At 50.5% G+C, this 23,835-nt stretch overlaps 1 protein-coding gene across 2 annotated transcripts in view; it reads left to right on the forward strand.

The window, feature by feature from the left end:
* The window catches only part of ADIPOR1 (adiponectin receptor 1), a 32,882-nt gene that overhangs the window by 2,030 nt on the left and 7,017 nt on the right, over positions 1-23,835 (forward strand). The window contains exons 2-6 of one of the 2 annotated variants that reach the window (XM_077839218.1): positions 2,109-2,137; positions 16,820-17,010; positions 18,333-18,461; positions 19,597-19,768; positions 23,386-23,572. In XM_077839218.1, coding sequence (XP_077695344.1) covers positions 16,825-17,010; positions 18,333-18,461; positions 19,597-19,768; positions 23,386-23,572 — 674 coding nt within the window. In that variant the 5' untranslated portion in view covers positions 2,109-2,137; positions 16,820-16,824. The remainder of the gene's footprint in view (positions 1-2,108; positions 2,138-16,819; positions 17,011-18,332; positions 18,462-19,596; positions 19,769-23,385; positions 23,573-23,835) is intronic. The other variant, XM_077839217.1, reaches the window with a different exon arrangement.

Below are 23,835 nucleotides of genomic sequence, written 5' to 3' on the forward strand. Positions count from 1 at the left end.
ACTACATTAATTCTTTGCAACCTGAGCCATTCTTTTTAGGTGACAGATCTGAGGAACTGTCCCAGATTGAGATGTCATTAGAGAAGGTTTTTGGAACCAATTGATAAAACTAAACAGTAATAAGTCACCAGGACCAGATGGGATTCACCCAAGAGTTCTGAAGGAACTCAAATGTGAAATTGCAGAGCTCCTAACTGTAGTTTATGACCTATCATATAAATCAGCTTCTGTATCAAATGACTGGAGGATAGCTAATGTGACCCCAACTTTTATAAAGGGCTCCAGAGGTGATCCCGGCAATTACAGGTCAGTAAGCCTGACTTCAGTACCAGGCAAACTGGCTGAAACTATAGTGAAGAACAGAATTGTCAGACACCTAGATGAACATGATTTGTGGGGGAAGAGTCAACATGTTTTTTTTTGTAAATGATGAGGCATGATTTCCCATCTACTAGAATTCTTTGAGGGGGTCAGCAAGTATGTGGACAAGGGGGATCCAGTGGATACAGTGTACTTAGATTTTCAGAAAGCCTTTGACAAGGTCCTTCACCAAAGGCTCTTAAGCAAAGTAAGCTGTCATGGGATAAGAGGGAAGGTCCTCTCATGAATGGGTAACTGGTTAAAAGATAGGAAACAAAGGGGAAGAATAAATGGTCAGTTTTCAGAATGGGGAGAGGTAAATAGTAGTGTCCCCCAGGGGTCTGTTCTGGGCCCAGTCCTATTCAACATATTCATAAATGATCTGGAAAAAGGGGTAAACAGGGAGGTGGCAAAATTTGCTGATGATACAAAACTACTCAAGATAGTTAAGTCCCAAGCAGACTGCAAAGCTCTACAAAAGGGTCTCACAAAACTGGGTAACTGGGCAACAAAATGGCAGATGAAATTCAATGCTGATGAATGCAAAGTAATGCACATTGGAAAACATAATCCCAACTATACATATAAAATGATGGGGTCTAAATTAGCTGTTACCACTCAAAAGAAAGAGATCTTGGAGTCATTGTGGATAGTTCTCTGAAAACATCCACTCAATGTGCAGCAACCATCAAAAAAGCAAACAATGTCGGGAATCATTAAGAAAGGGATAGGTAAGATAGAAAATATCATATCGCCTCTATATAAATCCATGGTATGCCTACATGTTAAATATTGCGTGCAGATGTGGTTGCCCCATCTCAAAAAAGATCTATTGGAAAAGGTTCAGAAAAGGGCAACAAAAATTATTAGGGATATGGAACAGCTTCCATATGAGAAGAGATTAATAAGACTGGGACTTTTCAGCTTGGAAAAGAAACGACTAGGGGGATATGATAGAGGTATATAAAATCATGACTTGTGTAGAGAATAAATAAGCAAGTGTTATTTACTACTTCTCATAACACAAGAACTAGGGGTCACCCAATGAAATTAATAGGCAGCAGGTTTAAAACACACAGAAGGAACTATTTTTTCACACCACGCACAGTCAACCTGTGTGAACTCCTTGCCAGAAGATGTTGTGAAGGCCAAGACTATAACAGGGTTCAAAAAAGAACTAGATAAATTCATGGAGGATAGGTCCATCAATGGCTATCAGCCAGGATGAGCAGGGATGGTGTCCCTAACTTCTGCTAGCCAGAAGCTGGGAATGGGTGACAGATGGATCGTGTGATGATTACCTGTTCTGTTCGTTCCCTGTGGGGCACCTGGTGTTGGCCACTGTCGGAAAACAGGATATTGGGCTAGATGGACCTTTGGTCTGACCCAGTATGGCCATTCTTATGTTCACTGTCTCACCTTTGTCCATATGATTGTTGAATCCCTCAAAGAATTCTAAGAGATTGGTGAGGCATGATTTCCCTTTACAAAAGCCATGTTGATTTTTCCTCAACAAATGGTGTTCCTCTATGTGCCTGGTAAATCTGTTCTTTCCTATAGTTTCAATCAATTTGCCTGGTATTGAAATCAGACCTACCAGCCTGTAATTGCCGGGATCGCCTCTGGAGCCTTTTTCAAAAATTGGCGTCATTTTAGCTGTTCTCTAGTCATCTGGTAAAGAAACTGAATTAAGTGATAGGTTACACACCAGTTAGTACGTCTGAAATTTCCTCTTTGTTTTTCTTTAGAACTCTAGAGTGAATACCATCTGCTCCTGGTGACGTATTACTGTTTAGCATATCTATTTGTTCCCAAACCTCTTCTAATGACACCTCAATCTGGGAAAGCAGTCATGGAAAGGCCAGCTGAAATGCATGGGGATTGCAGCCAGGTGCAAAGGCAGCCAGGGCTGGGCATCTTATTGAACACATGCTGAACAGAGAATTGAACCTACCAGCCAGAGAGTGCTACAAGAAATGGGAGTGTGGGGGGAGGGGTCTTGGGGCTATATCCATGCGAGAATCCTAGCTCCAATGGCATTTCCATGTGTCTTATATACTAGCCAGAAGCTGATATGGATCTGATAGGTTTGAAGCTCTGGCCCCTTCAGCTACTGTTTGGGAGTTAGCTTCACTCCTCTATTACCCCGCCCATCACCACCTTTTCTGGGGATCTTTCTCCCTGACCATTAACTCCAGTGCTGCCTCCTGCTGATAACTTTCCTAAGGGTATGTGTACGCTACGAAATTAGGTCGAATTTATAGAAGTCGGTTTTTAGAAATCATTTTTATATAGTCGATTGTGTGTGTCCCCACACAAAATGCTCTAAGTGCATTAACTCGGCGGAGTGCTTCCACAGTACCGAGGCTAGCCTCGGCTTCTGGACTGTTGCACTGTGGGTAGCTATCCCGCAGTCTCCACCGCCCGTTGGAATTCTGGGTTGAGATCCCAATGCCTGATGGGGCTAAAACATTGTCGCGGGTGGTTCTGGGTACATATCGTCAGGCCCCCCTTCCCTCCCTCCCTCCGTGAAAGCAACGGCAGACAGTCGTTTCGCGCCTTTTTTCCTGAGTTACCTGTGCAGACGCCATTCCATGGCAAGCATGGAGCTCGCTCAGCTCACCGTCACCGTACGCCTCCTGGGTGCTGGCAGACGCGGTACTGCATTGCTACACAGCAGCAGCTCATTGCCTTGTGGCAGCAAACTGTGCAATAGGCCTGATAACCATAGTCGTCATGTCCGAGGTGCTCCTGGCCACGTTGGCAAGGTTGGTCAGGAGTGCCTGGGCAGACGTGGGCTCAGGGACTGAAATAGGAGTGACTCAATCAGGTCATTCTGTTTGGTCCTGCCAGCAGTCCTATTGCATTGTCTTCTGGCAAGCAGGCAGTAGATGAGGATAGTAGCAGTCCTATTGCACCATCTGCTGCCAGCCAAAGATGTAAGAGATAGATGGCGTGGATCAAAACAAGAAATAGACCAGATTTGTTTTGTTTTCATTTGCTCCTCCCTCCCTCCGTGAAATCAACGGCCGACAATCGTTTCGGTGAGGTCTGTCAGGGGCACCTTGAAAAGTTTAATGGAGATTCAGTCCTGCCTGAAATACCAGGGAGGGATAGCTCAGTGGGTTGAGCATTAGGTTGAGCATTGGCCTACTAAACCCAGAGTTTTGAGTTCAATCCTTGAGGGGGCCACTCTGCGTGACAGTTGTTTTTGTTACTCCTTGATGTAAAGCTATCCACTTGGTTGATTTGAATTCCCTGTAAGCCAACCCTGTAAGCCATGTCGTCAGTCACCCCTCCCTCCGTCAGAGCAACGGCAGATAATCATTCCACGCCTTTTTTCTGTGCAGACGCCATACCATGGCAAGCATGGAGCCCGCTCAGATCACATTGGCAATTAGGAGCACATTAAACACCATGCGCATTATCCAGTAGTATATGAAGCACCAGAACCTGGCAAAGCAAAACTGGGCGAGTAGGTGACTTCAGCACGGTGATGAGGACATGGACACAGACTTCTCTCAAAGCACGGGCCCTGGCAGCATGGGCATCATGGTGCTAATGGGGCAGGTTCATGCCGTGGAACGCCGATTCTGTGCCCGGGAAACAAGCACAGACTGGTGGGACCGCATAGTGTTGCAGGTTTGGGACGATTCCCAGTGGCTGCGAAACTTTCACAGGCGTAAGGGCACTTTCATGGAACTTCGTGGCTTGCTTTCCCCTGCCCTTAGGCGCAAAAATACCAAGATGAGATCAGCCGTCACAGTTGAGAAGCGAGTGGCAATAGCCCTGTGGAAGCTTGCAACGCCAGACAGCTACCGGTCAGTCAGGAATCAATTTGGAGTGGGCAAATCTACTCTGGGGGCTGCTGTGATGCAAGTAGCCAACGCAATCGAAGATCTGCTGATATCAAGGGTAGTGACCCTGGGAAATGTGCAGGTCAGAGTAGATGGCTTTGCTGCAATGGGATTCCCTAACTGTGGTGGGGCCATAGACGGAACCCATATCCCTATCTTGGCACCGGAGCACCAAGCCGCCGAGTACATAAACTGCAAAGGGTACTTTTCAATGGTGCTGCAAGCACTGGTGGATTACAAGGGACGTTTCACCAACATCAACGTGGGATGGCCAGGAAAGGTACATGACACTCGCATCTTCAGGAACTCTGGTCTGTTTCAAAAGCTGCAGGAAGGGACTTTCTTCCCAGATGAGAAAATAACCACTGGGGATGTTGAAATGCCTATAGTTCCCCTTAGGGACCCAGCCTACCCCTTAATGCCATGGCTCATGAAGCCGTACACAGGCAGTCTGGACAGTAGTCAGGAGCTGTTCAACTACAGGCTGAGCAAGTGCAGAATGGTGATAGAATGTGCATTTGGACGTTTAAAAGCGCACCGGTGCAGTTTCCTGACTCGGTTAGACCTCAGTGAAACCAATATTCTCATTATTATTACTACTTGTTTTGCGCTCCACAATATCTGTGAGAGTAAGGGGGTGTCACGGAGTCTCTGGGCGATGCTCTGGAACTGCTCCCCATGAAGCCAGTCAGGACTCTGGGGAAGTCTCCTTTCTGTGAGCAGCCTGTCTTCAGGACACAAAGCTCACACAACTTCCACCTTCCTGGGTCTGACCTCGGAGCATTCAGCATCCTCTGTCCCTCCGTGCGCTTCCCACAGCGAGTCCGCCCAGGCGAGGTCCTGGGGAAGCCAGAGGGTCCTGCACCCCAACTCCACAGTCAGACGTGACTCTCAGCCAGCCAGTAAAACAGGTTTATTAGACGACAGGAACATGGTCTAAAACAGAGCTTGTAGGTGCAGAGAACCGGACCCCTCAGCTGGGTCCATTTTGGGGGCAGTGAGCCAGACAACCACATCTGCCCTTCACTCCATGTCTCCAGCCAGCCCCAAACTGAAACTCCCTCCAGCCTCTCCTCCTCTGGGCTTTGTCCCTTTCCCGGGCCAGGAGGTCACCTGATTCCTTTGTTCTCCAACCCTTTAGCTCTGACCTTGCAGGGGGGAAGGGCCCAGGCCATCAGTTGCCAGGAAACAGGGTGTCGGCCATTCTCTGTGTCCAGACCCCTGCACACACCTGCCCTCTAGGGCTCTGCAGTGATCATACACTCTTACCCCACCACCTAGATACTTAAGAACTGCCTAGGGGAAACTGAGGCACCCCCACACTATTCAGAGGAAACATTAAGAACAGTCCCACTTCGTCACATCTCTCCCCCCTTTGAGATCGAACTGAGCAGGGTCACTTTAGCCGGTGACCTGGGGAAGTTCGAAGCCACCAACATTCACATGGATGCCCCAGCATCTCTCCCATTCCTTGGTGGAAGTTACACCAGGCCCTTCCCGTTTCACGCCCTCCCTTAGGTCAGGGGTGGTCGATAGCACTCGCAGGCCGTATGTGGGAAGGTTTATGCGGCCCGTGCCCTTTTGCCACCCTAAAACCCCAGGGGGTCAAACTGGGATTGGGTCTTCTCCCAGCGTTCCAGTCTGGAGGGCTGCAATTTGGGCTCTCTTGGTTAAGAGCCCCCATCTTGACCTGGGACACATACTGTTCACTTACAGAACTAGCATGGAGACATTCCTTTCTCAACAATCTTGTCTCCCCAACAAGCTGGCCAAACACAGCCTCTTGGTTAGAGAACTGTTTAACTTTCTTAACAGTTTCACTTCATCTGAGACCGTCTCAAAGCTCTCCACACTGGATCCTTAAACAGGAAAATCAGTGGATCCGTTCACAACAGAAAATTTCTGGCTGTTAGGAACTGAAACTTTCTTGATTAAATCACTTTCACACCCTTCATTTGCAGTAAACTGCTTGCAAAGACTCCATGAGGATTCCTTTCCCTAGGGCTTTTCTATGCAACAATTCACCCTTCACAGAAATTCTGCCCTTACCCTCTTCACCTAGAGCTTGCTCTAGAGGAACACTTTCCTGAGCAACAACAGACTCTTTCTGGGTGTCTCTTACATCCAGAATTACCTCTGGCCTATCAGGCGGATTCCTACACAATCCCCTTTCAGGCAAACTGACAGACTCCCTAGATAAAAGGTCAGAAGCATTCTCCTTCCCTTTGCCACACACAAGTTCAGGAATCTTTTCCTTCTTGCTACAGGTTTCCACACCCTCAGTAGGCAACACAATCAAATCACCTTTCTGCTCTCCTTGTGCCCTGGCTAGGGTATCATCCTGATTAGACAGAGTTGCTACACCCTTTCCCAACAACACACTAGCAACAGGCAAAATACAAGCACCAGAATTGTCTGGTCTCTGGGATTTTGCATAGACACTAATCAGGTTTCAGAGTAACAGCCGTGTTAGTCTGTATCCTTTTCCATAGACACTAACTGGATGCAACCTAGTTTGGTTAGTCTCTAAGGTGCCACAAGTACTCCTTTTCTTTTTGCGAATACAGACTAACACGGCTGTTACTCTGAAACCTAGTTACAGCGCCATTCTCCCAAGCAGACACAAACTTAGGACCATTCCCTTCCTGGGCTTTCGCTGAATCCAGAACCAACTCTGAGACAACTGCACTATGTCATGGCGTCCCCGCACTACCCTCAACCATCACAGGCTGAAAGGCCCCTTCTTTCTCTTCCACAGACAAAGAAGAGCCGGACACACTTTCTCCTTTCCCAGACACCCAGCTTGGGATCTCTTTCCCCTTGTCCCAGCTCACAAGGCTGGTCACAGACAGCTGCTTGGAGATCAGGGTAGCTCCCTCCACAGGCAAGTCAATACCCCTGACAGACACAGGCACATTTCCTTCACTGTCCCAATTCTCCACCCAGGTAACAGGTAAGGTACAGGGAGACTCATCTTCCACTCTCCTCGCCTTCCCACCCTGCTGACTAGACAAAGCCATCAGCTCACAAGGCTGCCTAGGCTCATCCAGACTCTCCTTACCAAGCACCTTGCCACTCCCAACAGATACCCTGCCCTGCCTGTGTCTCCCCACACTCAGCTGGGGTCTCAGCTCCCACTGTGCTCAGCACTGCCCTTGCTGTCCTAGTGGGGGTAGGCAGTAAGCTCGCTGCTTTCCTCACTGCATCAGAGCCAGCGTGAGCCCCCTCTCCAGTGTGCAAGGGGGGCGGGGAGCCCCAGGGGTCTGGTTACAGGCAGTCAGGTACCCTGAGCCTAGCAGCTTCTCCCCCCTGCCAGCCAGGTCATCTGCATTTTCACTGACCATTTTCCTCTCCACTGATTGGTTCCCTGGATTCAAATTGAAACCCTTGGCAGTTACCGGAGCAAGGCCTGGATCCTGTCCCAAAGAGACACAGTCACCCCACAACAGGGTCTCGCAGCTGGTGTCCTGGAGCACCCCAACGACCAGCCAGCCTGACCCCTCCTGTGTCTGCACAGGGATCTGGGCCATAGGCAGGGCGAGGGGCTTCGTCCCTGGGACCCTTAGCCAGTTCACACAGACCCTCAGCATCTGAGGCTGCACCACCCAGGGACTGACAACAGTTCTCTCTGTCCCAGGATCTTGCCACCCCAGGAATCTCTCCCCATTGACCATCACCTTCTGCTCCCACTGGAGGTCCGAGGGGCCTGAGCCCAGGAGACTCCACACAGACATATCAGTTGGGGTCAGGAGTGGGAGCCTGTCCACCACCCCACCCATCTGGCTGACGAAGTCTATGGCCTTGGGACCCAGCAAGGGAGCTAGACACCAGGGCTTTTCCGCAGGGTCCCCCTGGTTCAAATTACCAGCCTGTTCAAAGGCAGTGAGGTGGGCATCCACATCCCCCCCTCCTTAACCAGGGGCAGCAATTTAGTCTCGAGGTTCCCTGCGGAACTGGCCCCCCGGGGTCTATCCCCACTCACCCCGGGGAGGTCCCCTAGGCCTCTCCGCTCCACCACCGCCAGTTCATGCTGCTGCTGCTTCTGCAGCTCTTTCTCGGGCTCTCGCTGTCTCTCACAGTCGTCTTGCTCTCTCGGACTCAGCTCCAATCCCGTCCGTCTCCGATCCCCGGATAGGGAACCCGATCGTGAAGACGCTCGTCTGGTCGGGGATAGGAGTCTTGGGGATGCCTGGCTCCCACTCCAGCTGCTCCCAGATCCTGCTATAGCCCCATTTGGGGTCAGGAATCTGTTCCTTAGAGCGGTCATCCTCCTCCAGCTGTACGATTAACTGTGCCTTCGTGAACTTTCCAATGCTCAACCCTTTCTTTCTGCACCGGGTTACAATGTCCTTCTTCAGGAGATGGTGACAGGCCATCACTCCGCTCTTCCCCAGTTGTTGTGGACTCACAGGCCTGTGTGCTCTCAGCTCCCCACGGTTTCCAGGGAGAACCCCTCGTGTGCCAGCCCTTCTCGAGGTCACCACCTCTTTGCCAGGGTCGAGCTGCAGACTCCTCCGGTCCCAGCGCTCACTGCAATCCCCAGGGGAACCCTGTTACTGCAAAAGTCCTTCTCTCTCCCAGGGCCAAGCCTCAGGCTCCTCTGCCCCTGAGACTGCTCACCACAGTCCCCAGGTGGACCCCATTATTGCACAGTCCTTCTCGCTGGTCACACACTCCCAGGGGTTAACCACCCCCCGAAACCGCTCCTCTCTGAGTCTTAAGCACGCCTGGTCCCCGTCAATCCCCCTTCATTTTACTGCTCCCCCGTCACTTACTGCAGGAAGTGCCATCCATGGGGTGCAATACATCCCACCACTGCCAGCAGTTGTCACGGAGTCCCTGGGCAATGCTCTGGAACTGCTCCCCATGAAGCCAGTCAGGACTCTGGGGAAGTCTCCTTTCTGTGAGCAGCCTGTCTTCAGGACACAAAGCTCAGACAGCTTCCACCTTCCTGGGTCTGACCTCAGAGCATTCAGCCTCCTCTGTCCCTCCGTGCGCTTCCCACAGCGAGTCCGCTCAGGGGGGGCTCTTGGGGAAGCCAGAGGGTCCTGCACCCCAACTCCACAGTCAGACGTGACTCTCAGCCAGCCAGTAGAACAGAGGTTTATTAGACGACAGGAACATGGTCTAAAACAGAGCTTGCAGGTGCAGAGAACAGGACCCTGGGTCCATTTTGGGGGGCAGTGAGCCAGACAACCACGTCTGCCCTTCACTCCATGTCTCCAGCCAGCCCCAAACTAAAACTCCCTCCAGCCCCTCCTCCTCTGGGCTTTGTCCCTTTCCCGGGCCAGGAGGTCACCTGATTCCTTTGTTCTCCAACCCTTTAGCTCTGACCTTGCAGGGGGGAAGGGCCCAGGCCATCAGTTGCCAGGAAACAGGGTGTTGGCCGTTCTCTGTGTCCAGACCCCTGCACACACCTGCCCTCTAGGGCTCTGCAGTGATCATATACCCTTACCCCACTACCTAGATACTTAAGAACTGCCTAGGGGAAACTGAGGCACCCCCACACTATTCAGAGGAAACATTAAGAACAGTCCCACTTCGTCACAGGGGGAGATGTTTATGGCGGGTTGAGAGGTTGAGGCAAATCGGCTGGCCACTGGTTATGCGCAGCCAGACACCAGGGCAGTTAGAAAAGCACAGGAGGGTGCGATGTGCATCAGAGAAGCTTTGAAAACCAGTTTCATGACTGGCCAGGCTACAGTGTGAAAGTTCTGTTTGTTTCTCCTTGATGGAAACACACCCCCCGCCGCCCCTTGGTTCACTCTACTTCCCTGTAAGCCAACCATCGTCTCCACTCCCTTCGATCACCGCTTGCAGAGGCAATAAAGTCATTGTTGCTTTACATTCATGCTTTCTTTATTAATTCATCACACAAATAGGGGGATAACTGCCAAGGTAGCCCAGGAGGAGGGAAGCACCAGATGGGGTGGTGGAGGAGGGAAGGACAAGGCCACACAGCACTTTAAAAGTTTAAAGCTTATTGAATGCCAGCCTTTTGTTGCTTGGGCAATCCTCTGGGGTGGCGTGGCTGGGTGGCCGGAAGCCCCCCCACCGCATTCTTGGGCGTCTGGGTGAGGAGGCTATGGAACTTGGGGAGGAGGGCGGTTGTTTACACGGGCTGTAGTTGGGGGTCTGTGCTCCAGCTGCCATTCCTGCAGCTCAACCATACGCTGGAGCATATTAGTTTGATCCTCCAGTAGCCTCAGCATTGAATCCTGCCTCCTCTCATCACGCTGCCACCACCTTTCAGCTTCAGCCCTCTCCTCAGCCCGCCACTTACTCTCCTCCCAGTCATTTTGTGTTTTCCTGCACTCTGACATTGTCTGCCTCCACACATTCGTCTGCGCTCTGTCTGTGTGGGAGCATGAGGTCAGAGAACATTTCATTGTGAGTGCGTTTTTTTCGCCTTCTAATATTCGCTAGCCTCTGGGAAGGAGAAGATCCTGTGATCCTTGAAACACATGCAACTGTTGGCAGGGAAAAAAAAGGGACAGTGGTATTTAAAAAGACACATTTTATAAAGCAATGGGTGCACTCTTTCACGGTAAACCTTGCAGTTAACACTACATACATAGCACATGTGCTTTCTTTACAAGGTCACATTTTGCCTCCCCCCACCACATGGCTAACCTATCCCCGTGACTAACAGCGGGGAACATTTCTGTTCAGCCACAGGCAAACAGCCCAGCAGGAACGGGCACCTCTGAATGTCCCCTTAAGAAAAGCCCCCTATGTCAACCAGGTGAGCATGAATGATATCACTCTCCTGAGGATAACACAGAGATGAAGAATGGATGTTTTTTGAACGCCAGCAAACATATACTGCAATGCTTTGTTCTGCAGTGATTCCCGACTACGTGCTACTGGCCTGGCATGGTAAAGCGTCCTACCATGGTGGACGGAATAAGGCTGCCCTCCCCAGAAATCTTTTGCAAAGGCTTTGGGAGTACATCCAGGAGAGCTTCATGGAGATGTCCCTGGAGGATTTCTGCTCCATCCCCGGACTTTTAACAGACTTTTCCAGTAGCTGTACTGGCCACGAATGCCAGGGCAAATTAATCATTAAACATGCTTGCTTTTAAACCATGTATACTATTTTAAAAGGTACACTGACCAGAGGTCCGATCTCCTCCTGGCAGGTCTGGGAGGCAGCCTTCGGTGGGTTCGGGGGTACTTGTTCCAGGTCCAGGGTGAGAAACAGTTCCTGGCTGTTGGGAAAACCGGTTTCTCTGCTTGCTTGCTTGCTGTGAGCTATCTACAACCTCATCATCATCATCTTCCTTGTTCCCCAAACCTGCTTCCGTGTTGCCTCCATCTCCATTGAAAGAGTCAAAGCACAGGGTTGTGGTAGTGGTGGCTGAACCCCCTAGAATGGCATGCAGCTCATCATAGAAGCGGCATGTTTGGGGCTCTGACTCGGAGCGGCCGTTTGCCTCTCTGGTTTTCTGGTAGGCTTGCCTCCGCTCCTTAAGTTTCACGTGGCACTGCTTTGGGTCCCTGTTATAGGCCTCTGTACTTCATGCCGTGGGAGATTTTGACAAATGTTTTGGCATTTCGAAAACTGGAACGGAGTTCTGATAGCACGGATTCCTCTCCCCATACAGCAGTCAGATCCCGTACCTCCCGTTAGGTCCATGCTGGAGCTCTTTTGCAATTCTGGGACTCCATCGTGGTCACCTCTGCTGATGAGCTCGGCACTCACCTGCAGCTTGCCACGCTGGCCAAACAGGAAATGAAATTCAAATGTTCGCGGGCCTTTTCCTGTCTACCTGGCCAGTGCATCTGAGTTGAGAGTGCTGTCCAGAGCAGTCACAATGGAGCGCTCTGAGATAGCTCCTGGAGGCCAATACTGTCTAATTGCATCCACACTACCCCAAATTCGACCTGGCAAGGCCGATTTCAGCGCTAATCCCCTTGTCGGGGGTGGAGTAAAGAATTCGGTTTTAAGAGCCCTTTAAATTGGAAAAAAAAGGGCTTCGTCATGTGGACGGATGCAGGGTTAAACCGATTTAACGCTGCTAAATTCGATCTCAACTCTTAGTGTAGACCAGGGCTTAGTGGCAGCAGTATACTGAAATTCACCGAACTCTTGACATTTCATTGCTTTGGGCAGAGCTCTGACTAGTAGCATTGATTAGTCTTGTCACTTTCACTCTGCCCCTGCTTGTCAAGTGAAGCGTACCAGAGAGGTGCTGGAGCTGTCTTTGTGCAGGCTCAGGAGTGCAATGCCACATCCTTACATTCTTTGTATTTAGAAAGATTTTTTTTTTTCCCCCCTCACAACCATAAAGACTAAAAACTTATTTTGCAAATTCTGTAGGATTGACAGGTTAAGCCCTTACACTCACACGGAAGTGTTCCCACTTCTCACTGGGGAGGAGGCAAGAGCATCTTCCAAGGCCTGAATGTACCTGATGGGGACCCTGACCCTTCAAGAGGGAATCCTGCAAACAAGGATGCTCAACGGAGTTCTGGCAAATCCCATTAAGTCTGCCTCTGCGTGGTCTTGGCCCCTGACTCCTCAGGAGTGAGAACGGACCCAGTCTAGCAGCTTACTGTGTTGTATAGGGAAAGAAGAGCTCATTCAGGTACTCCAGGGTGTAGGAATAGCAGAGTTGGTTATTTTTTCTTAATTTACTCTTTTCTCCACTTACATTATTGGGCAGTGTCAGCTGTTTGTGCATAAGGAGACAAGATGCTAAAGAGTTCGAATGGCCTCCCAGATTTTGCTGAGAGAGCATTTCTGTAATACTCATTGCTGTATTTATGCATAGTCTGGTGGTCTCCTTTGGACTCATAACTCTAACCTGAGGCACCAAGGCCCTTCAGAGAGTTGCTTGCCCAAATCTCAGATCTGTGTATTGGTTGGGGATAGAGCAGAGCTGGCTGGCTTCTTGTGCTTGAAGCAGTTCCTAATGGTTTGACTCTTTGCTTGAACATTAGAAAAGCCAAGTGTATTCATAGAAACCAGGGTATTCCAGGGTCCAGGAGAGGACTGTGCCCAAAAGCAAAGAGAAGGTTTCTGGAGAGAAAAACAAAACAGCCTTTGTGTGCTCACTCTGTCCAACTGATGGGCTGCAAATCTGTCAGGGACATGTATAGGCCCAAGCACACAACATACTTGCTCAATTCCTGTCATGATGGAAAACTTAACATCTTGTTCACCCATAAAGAGATGCCTTGTCCTGGCTGAGTAGAATTAATGCATATGCCAGCTCTGCACATGACAGCCTATGGACTCAGGTCCCTGGACTGGTGTCTCCTTTTGTTTTGGGCTCTGATCCATTGACTGTTTTGTGCTGAATGAGATCTGGAACCTTTTGTGAAACATGGGACTATCATGCGACTGGGTTAGGATACTGGGGTTTGTGCACTGCATTCAAGGGTGCTAAAGGAGTTGGCGGATGTGACTGGCTCTTATCTTTGAAAACTCATGGCGATTGGGGGAGGTCCCGGACGACTGGAAAAAGGCTAATGTAGTGCTCATCTTTAAAAAGGGAAGGAGGATCCGCGGAACTACAGGCCAGTCAGCCTCACCTCAGTCCCTGGAAAAATCATGGAGCAGGTCCTCAAGGAATCAATTCTGAAGCACATAGAGGAGAGGAAAGTGATCAGGAACAGTCAGCATGGATTCACCAAGGGCAAGTCATGCCTGACTAATCTAATTGCCTTCTATGACAAGATAACTGGCTCTGTGAATGAGGGGAAAGCAGTGGACATGTTTTCCTTGACTTGAACAAAGCTTTTGATACGGTCTCCCACAGTATTCTTGCTAGCAAGTTAAAGAAGTATGGGCTGGATGAATGGACTATCAGGTGGATAGAAAGCTGGCTAGATCATTGGGCTCATCGGGTAGTGATCAATGGCTCCATGTCTAGTTGGCAGGCAGTATCAAATGGAGTGCCCCAAGGGTCGGTCCTGGGGCCAGTTTTGTTCTATATCTTCATTAATGGTCTGGAGGATGGCGTGGATTGCACCCTCAGCAAGTTTGCAGATGACAGTAAACTGGGAGGTGTGGTAGATATGCTGGAGGGTAGGGATAGGATACAAAGGGCCCTAGACAAATTAGAGGATTGGGCCAAAAGAAATCTGATGAGGTTCAACAAGGACAAGTGCAGAGTCCTGCACTTAGGACAGAAGAATCCCCTACACCGCTACAGACTGGGTGGCTAGGCAGCAGTTCTGCAGAAAAGGACCTAGGGGTTACAGTGGACAAGAAGTTGGATATGAGTCAACGGTGTGCCCTTGTACCAAGAAGGCTAACGGCATTTTGGGCTGTATAAGTAAGGGCATTGCCAGCAGATCGAGGGACGTGATCATTCCCCTGTATTTGGCATTGGTGAGGCCTCATCTGGAGTACCGTGTTCAGTTTTGGGCCCCACACTACAAGAAGGATGTGGAAAATTGGAAAGCTTCCAGCGGAGGGCAACAAAAATGATCAGTGGGCTGGAGCACAAGACTTACGAGGAGAGGCTGAGGGAACTGGGATTGTTTAGTCTGCAGAAGAGAAGAGTGAGGGAGGATTTGATGGCTGCTTTCAACTATCTGAAAGGGGGTTCCAAAGAATCATAGAATATCAGGGTTGGAAGGGACCTCAGGAGGTCATCTAGTCCAACCCCCTGCTCAAAGCAGGACCAATCCCCAACTAAATCATCCCAGCCAGGGCTTTGTCAAGCCTGACCTTAAAAACTTCTAAGGATGGATCTAGACTGTTCTCAGTGGTAGCAGATGACAGAACAAGGAGTAATGGTCTCAAGTTGCAATGGGGAAGGTTTAGGTTGGATATTAGGAAAAAGTTTTTCACTAGGAGCGTGGTGAAACACTGGAATGCGTTACCTAGGGAGGTGGAGGAATCTCCCTCCTTAGAGGTTTATAAGGCCTGGCTTGACAAAGCCCTGGCTGGGATGATTTAGTTGGGGATTGGTCCTGCTCTGAGCAGGGGGTTGGACTAGGTGACCTCCTGAGGTCCCTTCCATCCCTGATATTCTATGACTCGATACATGGTTATTTGCTGAGCATTTTCAATGTGTACAGCACTATACAAAAGCAAATGTAGGGCCAAATTTGCCCCTGGTATTAGTAGGGACCACCTCCTGATTTAACTGACACCCACACTCCGTAGTGAATTTGGTTCATTGTCCCTGCCCTGAAGTGCTCAGAACGTAAGACCTGCCCCCATGGACTTCACCGGGTGCAGGACCGAGCACTAAGGCCATGAGTACACATACAGCTGCACTGGTACAGCTGTGCCGTTGCAGTGCATCCAGTGAAGACGCTGAATGCCAACGGGAGAGCCTCCCATCGGCGTAAAGCACCACGTCTGCAAGTGGCAGAAGCTCTGCTGCAACGTAGTGCTGGGCACGCTGGCACTTATGCCAGTGTGACTTATGTTGCTAGGGTGGGTGGAAAATTCACAGCCCTGAACGATGTAAGTTTTGCCAACATACGCAGTGTAGACGTAGCCTAAAATAACTAAGATGGATTCCTAACAGTGGGATGCTTTGCATAAGCTACGGGTGATGGGATGATATTTGTAGGCTTTCTGAAGATGTATTTTTCCCTGGGTTTGGAAGAGAGGGCGAATGCTTGTCACCCTGAGGTAAGAAAGTAGCATGGGGTCAGATACCAACGGTGTGATCAGGGTGGCTCTCATGAGTGAGGGCTGAACAGCGTAGACAGCTGCCAGGCCAGCATCCCCTGTGTCTACATCCTGAGCTACACCAGCGTGAGCCCCTGAGCATCCTGCTTCTTGGTCTTCTCCTGAGTGGAAATGGGCAGTCTTACCAAACCGTGCTGGTTTTGTCATGTGATGTGATCTTGGCTAGTAAATAGAATGAGGCTGAAATCCTCATCCCTTCCGTCTACACAGTGTTACTTTGTACTTCTCTAGTCATGTTCACAGGCGAAGTGCTATACAAACCCTGCTCCTCAAACGCCTCATGAATTGGGCATATTAGTGTCACCTGTGTCCTGTGGACGGGGGAATTAAGGTTCCAATTAAGGCTCTTTTGCTGTGACCTGGGTCAAATATTGTGTAGTACTCTCTCTGAGAGTTTTCTGTTGTACACAGTTCCTGGGGTAATCCTTGTGCAGATGTGCATTTCCTCAATAAGCCATTAGCCATTGTTTGGCCTTTTTACTGTTGTACCTGAGAGGCTGCTTGTGGGTATTTTCAACCTCACAACGTGTTTCAGTAACACACACCTACCCAAACTTCATAACTTCACATATGATGATAACACATACAATCCAATGAGATGTTAATGTCTAGCAGATCAAGGCTTTTAGAATGATACTTCACAAGTCATACTTCGTACAAAACCTATCCTAATTACGTGACAGTGGTGAATATTGGGGTGTCAGGGTGTCACAGTGGGGTTGGGCTTTTCCAGTTCTCATGAACTCTGAATGGGCCCATGCCCAGAGTACCAAGGCTGCCGCTGTGGACACTGAGCTGAGGAGTTGGCTCTTGTAGATGCTCTCATCAGTGTTGGCCAAGGCAGTAAGTTGCAAAGCGTTGGGTCACTTGGTGTGGCGGATTTGGGTTAGAATGGAAGGAAGCAGGCCTGCAATGTCACTTGTCTTGTTTTTATTCCTAGTGTGAATGTTCAAGGACACAGAAGCTCAAGACCTTTTGTGTGTTGACCAGATGTCGTCCCGCAAAGGGTCAGCAACCAGCCAAGGAAATGGACTTTCCAACAGCAGCCGAGAAGGAGATGATTTGGAGCTGGCAGAACTGGGGCCGCTGCTAGAGGAGAAGGGAGACCAGGGAGCTGCCAGTTCAGCCAGTGTAAGCCACAATCCAACAGAATGCACTCAGGCAGGGCAGCTGCTGGGATCTGCAAACCAAACCCATTCGGTGCTGTTTCTTCCTGTAAATTGCTTCCAGTCAGTCCTGTTGAATGTACCCTGTATGCCCCAGAGTTACAGACAGATATACTCCTAGTTATTTAGGCTCTCAACACTGTCCTTGCAGATTAACCCAGAAATCTGCCTGTCATCCCATTAGCAGCATGGTGCACAGAAGAGTGGGGCTTTGGGCTCCCTCCAATAGACCCTGATCCTTGTCATCCTTTTACACCAGTACACAGTGGGGGTGAAAATGGACTGAATCTGAATGATCGGCAAAGAGTCGTGTGGCATCTTATAGACTATAACAGACGTATTGGAGCATAAGCTTTCGTGGGTGAATACCCACTTCGTCAGATCTGGCGAAGTGGGTATTCACCCACGAAAGCTCATGCTCCAATAAGTCTGTTAGTCTATAAGGTGCCACAGGACTCTTTGCCACTTTTACGGATCCAGACTAACACGGCTAGCCCTCTGATACTTGAATCTGAATGGTGAGAATTTGCACCCACTCTGTGGTGTTCAGAGTGATGTGTCAGAAAATCTGTCCTGGAAATCTTATTCCATTACATAGAAAGTAATCTGTCATAAGCAAACAATCCCTCTCACCCCAGCGTGCTCCTGTTTTCTGGGGTGGAGGGAGCAGGGTGAACTGGGCTCAGCCAGTCTTCAACAAACCTCGCCCCATAGCGTCAGCCAAGGAACTTCCTCTGCACGCCTGCTGACAGTACTGCCTGCAGGTAAACAGGTGCACTGCAGGAGTTCTAAAGAGCATTCTTATTGGTTCACCTGCTTTTGTGGCCTTTAAGCTTAGGGGTCATCTTCTAATACCTATTAGTAATAGATAGAGGCATGCAGCGAAAAGGGGTGGCTTCTGTCCTTTAATGCTTCTGCTTCGGCTGGTTCCTGGCCTGTTTCCTGGGCTCACTTCCCTGGCCAGAGCAGAGTGGCCATTTCAGGCTGCACCCTGGACTGTAAAGAAGGAAAATCCTCCACTCTAATCCTTGTTCTAAGCAAGACTGAATCTGGGATTATCCCTTCTGTGTGCAGTTTAAGACAGTAGCATGAAGCATAAGCAGTGGTAACTGGGGAGGCTTCCATCTCTTCCCCTCTCAGAATGGCTGTAGCACCTGTACATTCTAAGGGTTCACACCCCTCTTGGTGGGAATATACTTGCTGTTTTCTAAATTTCCCCACATCTTGATGGTCCAGTCTCTCTGGTGGGTTGCGGCTTGTGACAAATAACGGCATCTCTCCCTTTAGACGAAGGAGCAGCCATGCACAGCACCACAGGAGGAGGAGGAGGAGGAGGAGGAGGAGGTGGTTCGTGTGCTGACTCTACCTCTGCAGGCTCATCACGCTATGGAAAAGATGGAGGAATTTGTGTATAAGGTATTGTCAGTTTATGACAGCCCTGAATGCTGGTCAATAGAGGACAGCTGCCAGGGCTCTGGGCCGCTGTCCTCTTCTGTGACTGAGTCTGAGGCATTGTGCTGGGTCTGCATTGGGTCAGTCTTCCTTGTTAGGAGGACACCATGAATGTGGGTGACTAAATCCAGTGCACTGGGGTTCCCCCTAGAATGGGCAGGGGGCCTGAGCCAAGAGCTTAACAAATTTTCAACTGCAAGGCCAAGAGGAATGTGGGAAGTGAACAGCAGCACCTGTGAAATGCTGTTTCTCCTTCCCACCCTTGCTGTCGGTGCTGCTGAGAAGCCCCCTACAGCCAGCACTGACCCCAGCTGCAGTTTGGAGAATGCCAAGGACCTGACAAGTGGAAAAATCTAGGTGTATCTAGTGCATGTGGCAGTGAGGGCCATCCATGTCTGGTAGGGGCAAGTGTGGTGCAAACCCCTGTCCTAATCTAGCTCGGCAGGGCCCCTTGGACCCGTCCTGGTGTCTGAAGCACTGGCTGCTACCTGTCCAGTATTGCTGTGGTGTGCCTTGGGGACTAAGCAGAAGCTCCTGTACTCACTCTCACACCTGTGGAGCCCTGGGAGAGAAGGGCTAGTGCCGCGATTGCTGGGGCTGGGATGAAAACGTGGTCCCAGGGTACTCCTGTATGAACCCCATTGGGGTTTTTGTCACAATGTCTCGTAAGAGCTGTCACGTCGTCGGCCGTGGCTCAGCTGACAGTGTTGCCTGTTAAGGTGATGAAGGGCCAAATTTTGAGGGTGCTGGTCTCCAACAGTCCCAGGGTATCAAGTGTAGGGAAGGCCCCGCATTCTGCAGGATTTGGCCCTATGTGGGCATCCTGGGGGTGTTTGCAGCAAAATTAAATGCTTTGCAACAGAACCTGCTTTTGAGTTGTCATGTCCTCTGAGGAGAGAAGGCTGGCCCAGTTCAGTACTTACCTCACAGAAGAGACTGGCTGGTTCTGTGTGGTTTTCAGCTTGACTTTCACAGTGATGGGCACTATGGAAACAATAGCTAGCAGTCCCAGGGGATAGGAGTGGTTCTGAAGCAGCTGCCATGCCTGACCGGGGGCTGCCAGTCAGAGTAACTGGCTGCGGGGGTTGGTGTGTTGCAGGTGTGGGAAGGGCGCTGGAGGGTGATTCCCTACGATGTGCTCCCGGACTGGCTGAAGGATAACGATTACCTCCTGCATGGACACAGACCCCCTATGCCATCCTTCAGAGCCTGCTTCAAGAGCATCTTCCGAATACACACTGAGACGGGCAACATCTGGACTCACTTGCTAGGTGACTGAGGGGAGCGCTAGCCTTGGGGCTGATGAGTATAGCTATGGCAGCACAAGCATGCCCTGCCCGGGACAGAGACCTCACAAGGCAAGGGCCCGGCCTCAGAGAGCTCAGGCTGACTGTAGTGCATGCCTTCTACCAGGGAAAAGTTTCACGCATCATCTGTCACATAAACATCCAGGGGAGGGAGGTGTCCTGTTCTCCCCCCATCCTCCTTCTTCTCTCTCTTTAGTGGGCATGAAGAAGGGGAAAATTTCTCCCCAGCGAGGGGATGGAGGGAGCTTGGTATGGGCCTGTCATTGTTGCATCCTCAATCAGAGGGGCAGAGACATCCCCTGGGAGTTATTTTGTCTTCCCCAAAGGGCTGGATCCCCTGCCAGGGCAGCAAACCTGCCTGTCTGGGAGCTCGGGACTCTCTTGGGGCCCCAGTGCTGCCTCCAGATCATTCCGCTGGCCAGTGTTAGTACAATATTTCAGGGCCTGGGTCACTCTTGGGTTCCCATGGCCTGTTGTGCCAGATCCTCCGCTGGGCTGGGGTGGTAGCCATTAGAGCCCTGTGTGAGACTCGTGTAGATCCCTGAAGGACCTGCCGCCATACCAGTGGGAGTCCTGTGCTGGACTCTAGTAGCCATGGGCTCACTACATGCACTGAGGGAGCATGGAGCTGACAGAGCAATAACCCATCAGACTCTCGGGGGATGGACACAGGGATTCCTGTGGCGCGCTGGTGGGGATTAACCCCTGTGAACAGACATGTCTGTGTACAGAATCTAACTGACCTGCAGAGCAGAACGGGGACTGGCTGGGCTCAGGGAAGGTGGGCGCTGCTTCCATTGAGAACAGTGAAGAATGTCTGTCCCCCCAGTGGAAGAATGGGAGCTGTTTGGTGCTGAGCCATCCTTGCTCCCTAGAGCCCCCCTCCCGCATCTCACTCTGTGCTGCGTGGGCAGTCAAGTGTCCCATTCAGGTGTACTTCTCCGTCACTAGGGAGTGCTCTTGCCTCACCTGGCACAGAACACACCCTGCCAGGGTCAAGGCTTGTCCCGTCAGGGTGTGCAGCCTGCTTCCTCTTCGTCTGGCCCGGGATCCTGGCTTGGCGTCCGTGCTGAGCACCAGACAAGTAGTTGGATTCATTTTAGGGATTATGTTGCTGTCATTGCAGCCAGGGTGCACTTGACCTTTGGATGAGGGCTGTGTGTGGGGAGAACAGGCCACTCCCTTACCCCAGTGTCACAAGGCACAGAGGGGTCTGACCCCCTAAGCCAACTGAGACTGTCCATGCTCTCCTAGACCCCATTATTGTGGGCACCAGCTTATTGTCTGGCAGCTGGCACAACAGCGATCTGTCAGTTCTCAGCTGTGCTCATCCAGTGTCCTCGGAGCTGGACTGGCTGGAGGAGGAGGTGCCGTCAAGTAACTGTAACCGCCAGGCAGGCGATAGCTCCTGGAAAGGTCCTGGCCAGCACAACTGCCACTGACCTCCTCACGGTGTCCCTGTCAGTGCTGCTGGGCAGCATGGCTCAGCCTCTATTTCAGCAAAGTGAGGGGAGCGAACAGTGAGTGATGTCTGTGCGACAGGTTCGGTCACAGAGACCCCCTTGGGACTGCCACCTGATGTGCCGAGGCTGCCTCTGAGCCCGTTTTCCCCGCCAGCTTGGGACTTCAGTACTCTGCCTTGTTGAGCCAGACACGCTGGCCTGCTGCAAACACAGACCCAGGTCTGAATCATGTCCCCTAAAGCTGCAGACTTAACTGAAAACAGCTTGAGAAGTGCTCCTGTCTCTAGCACCCAATGCCCAATTCCCAGTGGGATCCAAACCCCAAATAAATTTGTTTTACTCTGTTTAAAGCTTATACAGGGTAAACTCATAAATTGTCTACCCTCTATAACACTGATAGAGATGCACAGCTGTTTGCTCCCCCAGGTATTAGTCGCTAACTCTGGGTTCAGTAATAAGCAAAAAGTGATTTTATTAAGTATAAAAAGTAGGATTTAAGTGGTTCCAAGTAATAACAGACAGAACAAAGTAAGTTACCAAGCAAAATAAAACAAAAACACGCAAGTCTAAGTCTAATACATTAAGAAACCGATTACAGATAAATCTCACCCTCAGAGATGTTCTCATAAGCTTCTTTCACAGACTGGATTCCTTTCTAGTCTTGGTCCAATCCTTTCCCCTGGTACAGTCCTTATTCCAGCTCAGGTGGTAGCTTGGGGATTTCTCATGACTGCAGCTTCCTTTGTTCTGTTCCACCCCCTTATATAGCTTTGGCACAAGGTGGGAATCTTTTGTCTCTCTGGGTCCCCACCCCTCCTTCTAAATGGAAAAGCCCCAGGTTTTAGATGGATTCCATTACCATGTGACATGGTCACATGTCCTGTGAGGCCCCAAGCCTTCATTCTTCCTGGCCTGATTCACAGGAAGGCTTGCAAGTAAACAGAGCCATTTACAACCAATTGTCCTAGTCAATGGGAGCCATCAGATTCCAAACCACCATTAATGGCCCACACTTTGCATAATTACAATAGGACCTCCGTTTTATTTCATATTTCTAGTTTCAGATACAAGAATGATGCATTTATACAAATAGGATGACCACACTCAGTAGTTTATAAGCTTTGTAATGATCCTTTACAAGAGACCTTTTGCATGAAGCATATTCCAGTTACATTATAGTCACATTTATTAGCATATTTTCATAAAATCATATAGAGTGCAACGTCACAGTCTGCTCTCCCAGATGGACAGCACGAGGGTCAGGGCCTTTCCAGGGGACCCCAGGCAGAGGCAGTTCTTGCTCGTGGCCTTCAGGTGAAGGTGTGGCTCACTGTACCCAGGGCTGCTAATGATGGTCAGATTCGCAGTTCCTCCAGCAGGGAGGGAAGTATGTCACAGATGTAGGGAACTAGCTCACAACAGCAACATTCCTGGTAGGCAACCAGCACTGAGGGCCAGGTGCAGACTGAAGCCATGTTAAAACAATTCCAAGTCAGATCACTCACCTGGCCATGCTAACCACATCAGCTGGTGTCCGTATCAATGGCCAGCCTGGCAGTCGGACGTCAGCACACATGGAGCATGCAGGCCCCAGGCCCCAAGACGTAGTGTTGCTAAGGCCTCTGGGGGAAGGAGCACCTCAAACGACTCTTCTCATTGCCCCTTCCCCAGGAGCAGAACTGATGGCGTGGCAGGGCACTGCCCCACACATCTCTCTAGAGGCTCCTGGGTCTTTGGAGAATAAGTAAGGCAGCTTGGCCCTTCCCCACCGCTATCCCCCAAACAGGTTTGGCCTCCAAGGCAGCAGAGTGGAGTACATGTTGCACTGGACACAGCAACACCCTGCTGCAGCCCTGCCAGGGAGATCCAGACTAGCCCCCATGTGCCTGTTCTTGTTCCCAGGGCGGCTACCAAGTTCCTCTGTTAACAGGACTGATGCTGTGTGACCCTCCTGTGCCACCCTCTCCTGGGCAGGCAGGGGTAACAGAGACCCTGAGTGTTGATTTTCCCCAGGTCTGCTGTGAAATGCTGGCTCACTGCCATTGCACCGGTGCTCCCTTGGGCGGCTGTTGGAAGTAGCTCCTGCTGGCTGGCTGACTCTTTGGTGTGTTGCTGCAGGTTTTGTGTTGTTCCTCTTCTTGGGGATTCTGACCATGCTCAGGCCCAACATGTACTTCATGGCCCCCCTTCAGGAGAAGGTGGTGTTCGGGATGTTCTTCCTTGGCGCGGTGCTGTGCCTCAGCTTTTCCTGGCTTTTCCACACAGTCTACTGCCACTCGGAGAAGGTCTCCCGGACGTTTTCAAAGTGAGTTGGCTACAGCAAAACAACCACAAAGCTGTGTTCAGCAGTAGCTGCTGCTAACTCCTAGGCGTGTCCTAGCAGCAGGCTGACCTAGAGGAGAGCTAGCCTGGCCTTAGCCTTCCAGGCACTGAACACCACCATGTGTGAGGCTTTTGGAGCAGACCTTGCTCAGGCCAGTCTACTAAAGGGATTTACCTGCCAGGTGCTGCTTTGCAGAGCACTAAGGTCCCGGGGGGGAGCGGGTGTTCTTTAGAGCAGGCTGTGTT

The sequence above is a fragment of the Eretmochelys imbricata genome, chromosome 21, assembly GCF_965152235.1.
Source record: "Eretmochelys imbricata isolate rEreImb1 chromosome 21, rEreImb1.hap1, whole genome shotgun sequence".
Taxonomy (NCBI): Eukaryota; Metazoa; Chordata; order Testudines; family Cheloniidae; genus Eretmochelys; species Eretmochelys imbricata.